General features: G+C 37.7%; 1 protein-coding gene across 1 annotated transcript in view; it reads right to left on the bottom strand.

Moving 5' to 3' along the window:
* Positions 1–6,671: 6,671 nt before the first annotated feature.
* Positions 6,672–10,509, bottom strand: part of WDR72 (WD repeat domain 72) — a 113,083-nt gene continuing 109,245 nt past the window's right edge. Inside the window, exon 19 of the mRNA XM_059824045.1 lies at positions 6,672–6,727. Within this exon, the coding sequence (XP_059680028.1) occupies positions 6,672–6,727 (56 nt within the window). The remainder of the gene's footprint in view (positions 6,728–10,509) is intronic.

The following is a 10,509-nucleotide window of genomic DNA, read 5'->3' as shown; positions in this document are numbered from 1 at the left end:
CTGCTCACTGGAATGGAATCTAAGATTGATTTAATGGATCTTATGAAGTGGAGAGTAAAACCCACCAAAACATACCCTATAAGCAGTTAAAAAATATTTGCTCTAGGCATGTGTTTATCTGGAAGATATTTAAGAAGAGAAGTGCTTTTCCCATTAGCACTGTCCAATGTAGCAGCTGTAGCATCATACTCAACAGTATGCAGGAGAGAAAAGCTGGCCTATCCCAGTGTTTTGATGGGACATGTATTCTGTTGCTGCTCTTCTCTCGCCGTCATTAATTCTGCTTTTACTGTTGTCACAAATTTTATCAGCCACAAATTCATACTTTCCCTTTGTTAGCCCTTTACCTGAAGCACTAGTTAAGCAGGAGGAATGCTATCACTCCAGGACAGGCATCACAACATCTCTAACGGCTTTTTGGTCACAGCCCCATTAGGCATTAGGAGCCTCTTCGGTCACAGATCATCGAGTGCAGCTTGAAGCTGTAATGGACCCTCCAGTGTGGAATTCTGTCCTCTGAAGATCATCTGCCTGACTACAAATGGCTGGATGATATACTGGGCCAAGTGTTTCTACTTCAATACCACACAGCAAGGACATCAGAGGGATATCGGTTCCTGTTTCTCTCCCAGCTTCTGCACAAGGCTAGAACAGACCTGTCCAAATCTGCAGCTGTGGCAGTTGGATGAAGATGTTCAAGTGTCACAGTCTGCCTGCCTTCCCAGTTACCTTAGCTGATTCCATGCTCAGTGTGGATAAAACCTCCACCAAATGCATCCCCAGACAGGATCCTATGGAATGAGAAATGCTGTCCATTGGATATTTAATCTCCCTGTTACTTGAGCTGCTACTGGTTAAGAAGCATTGAGGGAGTTAGTGCTGATCTACTTCATATGAGCTTACTAAAACACTACTATTTGCCTCCAGCATTTAAACAGTATTTCCTAGCTCAAGGAACTACCATCATTATCCTTTTTTGTGCTTTTTTTTTCCTCTGTGCACAGTCACGTGTGTAACACCTCCTTTTCTCTCCCAGGGCCTGGAGATGTTACCACAAAGCCTCCCTGAGGTTTCAGCGGATGCTGCAGAGACTAAGGCTGCCAGACAGCTTTGATTCTGGGTCTCAGTTTTGTTGCTTCTCTTTCAAAACCTCTCTCTACTTCTTAGCCAAAGTAAATGTCAGAGTGCAGACAATTCCATGCTATGCCAAGCTAAAGATATTTGGACCTTCAGAATGTTTTTTCCAGGATACTTCATGATATTTTTTATAAAGCACTATGATTAGTAGAGCCCATAGCACAAAATCCTACACTGTGTATCCCACTACCTTTCTCTGTCCTTCCCCTTTGTATCATCGACAAGGATGCCCACAGTCAACAGCCTTCCTCCCCAAGCACCCGCTAGCTGCTTCTCATTCTGCAAGGAAATAAATATAGGGACTATTCTAGCAAAACAACATTTTTGAACTTTCAGAAACACCCTGTGTGTCCTGAAACCTAGCACAGTAGAAAAAATACTAGCAATTTAATTTACAGAAAGAAACTATGTCATAATGTACAAAACACTAAACAGTGGCATCTATGTTCATACAGACAGATATGACACATTGCCTTTTAAACACTGATACTATGAAGTTACAGGCTTCTTTAAGGATATATATAACTAAGCTGATATAACTTTAATCATGCTTTCAGTTCATTCTCGACAATAATATTCTTAAACATGGTGTTTCAGAATAAACTCAAGAAAAAAACTGGAGTGAATTTCAAGGCTTGAGTGTTGCTGCCATCTACATGGCAGGAAGACTATAAACCAAAACAAACAACAAAAATATGTATGTTGCATTTACTGGGCAGAGCTGGAAGTCTGTTTGCCAGTGTGATTATAGAAAATAAAGTTCTGAAACGGAACAGAATCTTTTATTACCCTGAGTTTCTGTATGGAAAATTCATCATGATTTAGAATATAATTTCTCCAGGTCCTTATTATCAAGAAGTTTACACATTATTTAGATAAAACTTGAGAATAAATAAGGAAAATATTATTATTTTACTAGTGCTGCATATTGTAAATATTTTTTCTGCTGAGTATTAAGCTTTCAAATACTAAAAAAAAAATAAAAAAAAATCTCCCAGTTGCTGTAAAAATGGAGGGAGTAATGTACTTAATGAAACAACATATACTACTTACTGCAGTGATGCTATTTTTCACAGCTATCTCATTGAGAGTATTGCCAGAGGAAGAAAAACAGCTGTTATCCCTATGTTTGCAAGACACAATGTAAATTCCGGCTGCACAACTCTGTCTTCTCAAGCTAAGGTTTCTAGAAATACATGAAAGAAAAAGATATGTGCAACTACATTTGTACTGTGTAAGAAATTTATCAAATGCACAGTCCACTCTAAAAAACTCTGCAGATGTTTGTTAAGTTTCCTAATATTTAATATTGTTCAGCAACTTGCACTGCTTCACCTTGACAGCTATATTTGTACTTACCCATCACACTATATCCAGGAAACTCAGATTCAGCAGAAGACAGGGAAGGTAGTCTTTACGTGACGTGCCTCTGTCCTGCAGCACAGCTCTCGGACACACTTTAGACTTTCCAGCAGGTGTCATTCAAGAAACAAACTTCCCATGGTCCCCAGTAAGACAATCCTGGGTTATTGTGTGAATTTTATCTTGCATCCAAGTTCAGTACTACTTCTTCAAAAATAAGATTGATGAATTTTCACTTTGGGGATCTATCAATTCAAATTATAAACTAACTCAAACTCCAGTAATAATTCTAAGAGCTTTGCCTAGCAGTTCAGACTGCACATCCTATGAGGAAGGAAAAAGGGGAAGAACCAGCCCTTGAAATTCCTCTGCATCCTTTTCTCATGCAAGAAGAAAGGCCTACAAAATTTAGCAGAAATATCCATTGTGAGAAGCAGGACTTTGTCTTTACAGATCCCCCATCAGAAATGTGCATGCAATGCTATTCAGCACTGGCAGATGACTTTGAGATTTGTGCTGGAGCTCACTGTCCTAGTCTGCCTTCAGAGAACTGCCTTCAGTAAAAACCTGGAGAGAGGTAATGCTGCTTATTGCACCTGTCCCCCTCTGTTCTGAGTTTTCAACACTTCAGCTCAGTCAGACTTGCAAAATCATTTCTCTTGCTAGATTTCTGGTGTTGTCGGGAGCTTGTAGCCCTGTTACATAGTGGTTTTGTTAACATGTCCCTTTTGTTAAAGAAACACTGAATCTTATCTATAAATATTTCAAGTTCCATGCCAATTTGCTTTCAGAACATCTTTCATTGGATGGGGGAAGAGCATTGCTCAACAAAATATAACCCCAAAATGGAAGCAGTTGATTTCAATGATCAAATTTAAAATATGTAAATACCACAAGAGATTTTAAAATATAATGTTTGGGTTTGGAGCCATAAATGAACAGTTCAAAGTTTAGGAGTATTTCCAGGCAGGAATCTAGGTCAGTGACCATTTAGCAAGTATGAATCATTTGGAAAACTCAAAATCCCTCAAATCAAAGACACATCAATGAGTTTTGGTTTGGGCTTATACTAAAGGACCAGTAACTTCCTTTTTTTTTTTTTTTAATAATATAGCAGATTATGCACATATTGTAAAAATTGCCTATAGGATTTGAAAGCTGAAAATCTATGTTCAAGAAAGACCCTTGCATACAGCACCCTAAAACTCCAGTTTTGTGCTGAGAAAATGCTGATGTGTGTGTGGGTTGTCCCACACTTACACGGTATCTCTGCCTTCTTCCTACCCTGGCTTGCTTGTTCCTCCTCTGCTCTTTGCGCTGAGGCCAGTGATTGTCTTCACATGGCCTGGTCATACAAGCACTAGTGCAAACGTAAGTGAGGAGACATAAAAGCACATGGCTGGAGTGGGGAGTAATTGTCCTGACTATGAAACCACAACTTGAGCCATACAGTTTATTGGACCCTGTGACTTCTTGATGAAAAAAAAAGACCTTGCTCCTTAAGCAGTTTAGGTATTCATGAATTTTTCGCCCCATGTCTAAAATTTAGACAACTACTCTAAAATATTAGCATATTACTCCTTTTAGCAGGATTCCTTTTGAGTAACATAATAGAAAAGTATATTCTTAATTACCTTGTAACTTAGTTGTAAAATCAATCTCCATAAGCATGAATACAGCGGTACATCAGACTGCATTAGTATAGAAATGTTTCTTCAGTTATGGCTTACAAGAAACAATTGCAGGAAGTTAATATGTATTTTTGTAAATAGCTCTAAAATTGTCACTTTGATGCAAAAAGATTGTTCTAAGCAAGGTTCATCTTGAGCATATATTGTAAAGTTGGTTGTTTGAAAGACATCCAGACCACATGGGAAATATATTTGCTTTACTGGGAAATAAATGTACCTAATAAAAAAAGTTCCTGCCTTACCTTACTGATACTGCAATTATAATTAGCACAAAGCACGCATAAGCATGTGCCAAACACCAATCATCACTGCACAAACCATTCCAAAGGGCTGTCTGTATTGGCAGTCTGCTGATGTGCACTGCTTTGCAGAATTAAAGACAAGCAATCAAATATTGTGTTGCACAAATGTAATTGCTACTACAGCAGTACTGGGTGTTACGGACAATGCCAATTCCTTGAGCTATGAGACCTCTTTGAACACATCAGTTTTTAAGATATCTAGTAGAAATAGTTTTAAGGAGATTTATTACCCTGGCACTAAGAACAGAGCTGGCCCAAGTGAGCAGATGCTGATGCAAAGCAGTAATGTTTGTTGTGAAGGGAAATGGACTTTTCAATGCCAATGGAAGACTACTGCGGCAAACTAGAGGTGACTGTTGACAAGGATGTGTGGCAAAGGAGATTGTGAGGTCCATCCTTTATTTGCCATTTGGTTTACTGTCTGCAAGGTTCCTGTAGTGTTACTAAGATCCTGTAGTTATATTTGCAATTTTATTTTTACCTTCTTGATGTTTGCAACTCTGATTTAACGATAAAAGTTAGAAAGAGGATCTATGTCAGCTGAAGACATGTTCTGCTCTCAGTTGTGTTGTACAAGTATAAATAAGTCAATGAAATTTTTCAAGACATCCAGGACAGTAAGTGAAAGAATGAAGCCATAACACTCAATATCCAGATTGTTTAGTCACCATATTTCAAATACAAGCTTATATAAACAAGAGATACATTTTACATTGGAAAATGCCTTCTAAGAACAAGGGAAGTTGTTCCTGAAAAATACCAAATGTGTACAAACCAGCGTCTCTTCCGTTAAAAGATGTCATTTTCCTGCATGGTATTTACAATTACAGAAAAATAACATTAAATACCTTTATCTTCTCTGTATTGTAGCCTATTTTAATGACATATTCTTTAGCTGAATAAAAAGTGAAATACCACTTCTCAGAAGGCCTTTCCACTCAATGTTTCTGAAGACGTCGCTGCCGTACACTGCACTTAGAGATGTGGACTCATGGGGTATAAAAAAGCAGAGGAAAGAAGGTTTCATGTCTGTTTCATGTTTAACCAAATTCAAGCCATAGTATGTCAACAGAAACCTGGCTTTGTCACTCCTGCAGCCGTGACATTTCCCCACAACTAAGAAAGAGATTCATTGCCAGAGAATCCTTCCACACTGAAGGAATCTTCACTCTCCCAGTTAAGGCAGCTTATGGCTAATGTGACAATTAGGAGGGATAACATCAGGCCATGATTTCCACCGTAAGATACAGATCCAGAAAAGCACATCCTCAAGTCCCTTTGACTTCATTAGCACTCCGACTATCGGTAATACAGAAAGAGAGCTTACTGCTCTGAGCGGCCATTCTTTGTCAAACCAGCATCAATCCCCCAGAACTTTAGGTGATAAATGAGTCTAATAAGCTTCAAATATTCTCCAAACATAATGATATATTCTTTTAAAAAACAAAAATGTATAGCTGCTTTTCCCAGTGAGCACAAACAGAAATTCAGTGAAATACGTAATTTCAGAAGAGAACTCCAAATAGGCTTCTACAACTTCATATTGGTACTACATTGCTACAGATGACGGTGATGGCAGTATTTATAGAAAAGGAGACTTTACATCCTAGACATGACCAGATTTATAATCAATTTCCCATGCTGTCCTGTGCACACAACATTCTTTACATTTTAGTTGTTTCTAAATATTCCATGTTTAATTAAAAATGTGCATTTTCCTTCAGATGTGAACAAATTTTCTAATTATTTCAAACGCATTTAGTTCTGCTCAGTGTTAAAATGTTATTGGTAATAAAAGTCAGAAGCAAGGAGAGAGAAAAATTTAAATTCGATGTATGTAGAAGAATATTAAAATGAATGCAAATGTTTTATGGTCAAAGCTATACATTTTGGGATCACTATACAAGCTAGTGAAAAACATCTAAAAATAAAGACTTGCTATTTTCTATGTTAGAACTATCTAAATTTAATTGAATAAATGTAAATCTATTAGTGATGGAAGTGTGAATAGAAGTCAATAAATCAGCAAAAAGAAGCTGATCTTATGGAAGGTATTTCTTCTGAATGTTAAAGGTATAAAATAATAAACACAACAAGCCATTTCATGTCCACGCCACATATGTCCTATTTCTTGGCTGTTCTTGTGCATCTTCGGCTTCTTTTGGCTAAGCAGGGTTTTCTAACACACCTTACAGGAGCACACCTTAGATATCCAGGGGTGTGGCTTCATGTCATCTGCAAAAGAAATGTATTCATCTGGCTTAATGATTTTACAGTTTGAGGTAATAGGCAAGATTTCATTTTTAAAAAATAAGTTATTTACAATCTTCTTATAGAGTAATAAACTCCATAATTTTTTAATGGAATGAAAACTTTAAGCACCAACATGCTAGCGTTAAAAAATATCACAAATCTATCTCCAGAAGACTGGACTGCTATACTATGAGAGGCAATATAGAACCCAAAACAGCTCAAGAGAAGGTATGGCATTCCTCAAAACTTTTCTCCTGAACAGCCCTCACTTTCTTCTTTTTCTGTTTTAAAGCAGAACATTCCAGTGGATCAGCAGAAAGATAATTTCTGTTTTAAATTAATAGATTGTTTATGTTTCCTCTGCAAATATAATTTTCAAATTATATATATCTCCTTTCAGCAGAACTAACCCTACAATAGCTGTAAACAGAAGTAATAGGAAGTTATACTAACAAGGCACTATTATTTTAATTCTGTCATGGCTCATTAGAATTCCCCAGAAAAGCACTCTCAATTATCAGTTTTCAGCTTCATTATTTCTTCTTATGTGATGTATGGTAATATTTACAACCTGAATTTTAAACATTACTTGTAGTAGAAACACTGCTTAAACAGACACACCACCTTTCATGAGTACGTGAGCATCAAGAAAGAAGCACATGCTGTTTTTTCCCAGTCTAATGGATATCTTGTAGATTTATCATATTATCTATCTACTTTCTCTCTCTCTGTGTCGTAGACAGAGATACACATTTTTTTGATGTCCACTATAGTCTTCTGGTGTTACAGTTTGAGTTACTATTTTAAAAAAAACAAAACAAAACCTATGAGTCACGATACTAGTAACCCAGAATGCTGATAGGATGTGACACTACATCTACTGCAGTGAAATTCTTATGGATTTACCTGTGCCTACATTGGAAATTCCAGAAATTCTTTCCGGAATAATTCCTAGGCACTAACATTTTATACACAGTCACTGAGCAGTATGGGCTATCAGGGCCTGTGGTCAGCGGGCTGCCCCTACATTGCATCCTCTTCCTGCTTCATGCATCATCATCAACAACCTCCAGCACTCCATTCCTGAATCAGTCCTCATTTACTTCTACCTACTTTTCATGATGATGCAAATACAGAAAAAGAAAAACATGCTTTTCTGGGGTGCTTCGTACTTAGAAATTTACTGAATATTTACTTTTACATTCTGACTGTGTACTGATCCACTGCCACATAGCTGACACAGTGCTGATTTAAATAACATACTCTCTCCAGTGGATGGAACTTGGAGCTGGTAAGTGAATATTCGATAGAGTAATTATAACTTGCCTGATAACAAGATAGTCACAATTTTAGTGCTGTATTTTTAAGCACACTGTGGCTAATAAGAATCTGTTGCTCTTGATACACGTCCTCATTCTCATTTCTATTTGCTGTAGTTCTGTCTCTCACAGACTGTATTTCAGGGACAGTCAGAGATCTTTCCCATCTCTATGCCACGGTCTATATAGGACAAGCAACTAAGCAAGACCGTGAAAACTGCTCAAATTTTCACTATTATCCATTATACACCCAGAATTACATTCTGTCCTGGAAAGTCAAAAAAATGAAGAGGGAAAAATTTAATACAGGCAATGTTTTTGGAATGAAGGGATGGGAGATATCATGAGCTGCAGAAGGGACCAGTTGACTCAGGCAGAGACTGTCTGGCTACTGAAGGCCATAAGCATATAGGGTTCTTACCATTTACATGGTTTTCATCCAAAAGATAGAAAACACTCTGTAATTTCCATCTACGGCTTCCAACTCAATCTTCCATTAGGGAGGCTAAATTTCCCTCTATTACCAAGTGAAGTAATAGTCTATCGCCTAGTCTACTGCAATATCTCTGTTTGGAGGGAAATAAGAGGCAAGGGGCATCTGTGCCTACTATGCTTCTCATGAGTTCAGCCCAAATCTATTCCTTTTTCTCATGACAGCTATACTTGCAGAACCCTCCTTAGTGGGACTGCACCACATATGAAAGCTAAGACACCTCAAGTTGTGTCAGGTCCTGCCACATTCCTCTTAGATTTTGACTGACAAAATTCAGAGCATTTTTAATCCCCTTAAAACCCATCTCAAGCAACTCCCTTTGCCCAAGATGATACACCCTCTGGAGGTGTGAATTTTCCACCACTGTTTGTACAAGAAAACTTGGGTGAATAGCTCAGACCTAGAAGTCTAACTTCTACATCCATGTTCACTCATTTTCAGCCTTTTTCTCAGCTTCTCTACATGTGGAAAATTTGGCTGATAAAATGGAAAACACTGCTGGGAATATTTATTTATATTAAAGAAGCACTCTAAGGGATAGTGAATTCTTTACAGGGGGTTGATATGATTAAAAGTCAAGTTCTACAAAAAGCTGTTGTAATTCTTATCTGGTTATTATGTTCAAGGCCAAAGCAGAGACAAGTGTGAAAAGCCAAGGCTTTGCATGTCAAACAGAAGTAGTCCTCGGCATGTGGGGAAAATGGCAGTGATAAACCTACTATTAGGCATCTAGGAGAGAAGCCCAGCATCTCCTCTGTGTGTGGGCTAAAACAGACATGAGCCACTATCACAGATAATGGCAGCTTGTAGGCACATGAAGGGAGCAGCTAAAATCCATTTCACTTAGACAAGAAACTGCAGTCTGATATTTACCTGTGTCCATCACACGTGAAAAGTGTTTGCTGTGAATTATCCAAGAGAAAAGTGCAGGTTGAGGGGTTTCATTACCTATCTGAGAGTAGTTCAGATCAGACACTGAACACACGAAATCACAGGTAAATCTCAGATTGGTGTCTTGGGTAGTCAAATGGATTCCTGCTATTCATCTGAGTATATGCCTTTTTCTGCAATTGCTGGAGACCCACATCCAGAGCAGTGAGAACATGTGCAGAAACACAGAAAATGTGAAAGTAAAATAAGCAGAGTAAGCTTTATGTGATTTTAGAAAATTAAGATCACTTTGAAAATAAGTCTCAGTCTAGTGTCAAGGTTAGAGACTGCATCTTTCACCATTAGAAAACACAATGCACAGGTATGTCTGTTAACGGCTGCTCTGTAGCCTTCCTGATTCTGGTAGAAGTTGTAATAAAGAACCCTTTCTAGGAATTCCTTGCAGGTATATTGTCATATTTTCACCTTTTCCTCATCAGAAGAGATAGTAAAATCAATATATTTTTTAATATCACTATTGTACATATGACAACATATTGTAAGTGAAGTGCAAGAGACTCTGCAAAACACATATATAGACACTTAAATAAAAACTTATAAATGAAGTTTGTAAGTTTGCCCAGACTTGGAATATGTGTGAGAGAGATGCTGAAGTCACAGGTTTCAACAAATCAAATGCTGACCTCCCAGACACTCTCAAATTCCAAGATACGATTCAAAGTTAAAGCACCTGAGAAATACTAGAGAAAATCATAGCCAACTGAGTATCATATTATTGTTTCAATGTTTGGTACTAAAAGTAAGTGGTAAGTTTTAAGTAAATGTGTTACCAAATCTTTCCTTTCAAACAAGCACTTGTGTCAGAAGTGTCTTAATTTCTTATCGCAGAATTTCATCCGCACAAGAAGCAATAAATAATTCATGTTCCTAGCTCTTTGTTGTGTGTCCCTGAACTGCACAGAGCTGGAAGGCTGACAGCTGTGTCAGGACAAGCACCAAAGATCTGACATGACAAGTGACTAACAAGTTTCTTTCAGTCTATAGTGAAAGAAGACAATGGC

Source organism: Gavia stellata, chromosome 13, assembly GCF_030936135.1.
Source record: "Gavia stellata isolate bGavSte3 chromosome 13, bGavSte3.hap2, whole genome shotgun sequence".
Lineage (NCBI taxonomy): Eukaryota > Metazoa > Chordata > Aves > Gaviiformes > Gaviidae > Gavia > Gavia stellata.
This window is presented reverse-complemented; position numbering and strand designations above follow the sequence as displayed.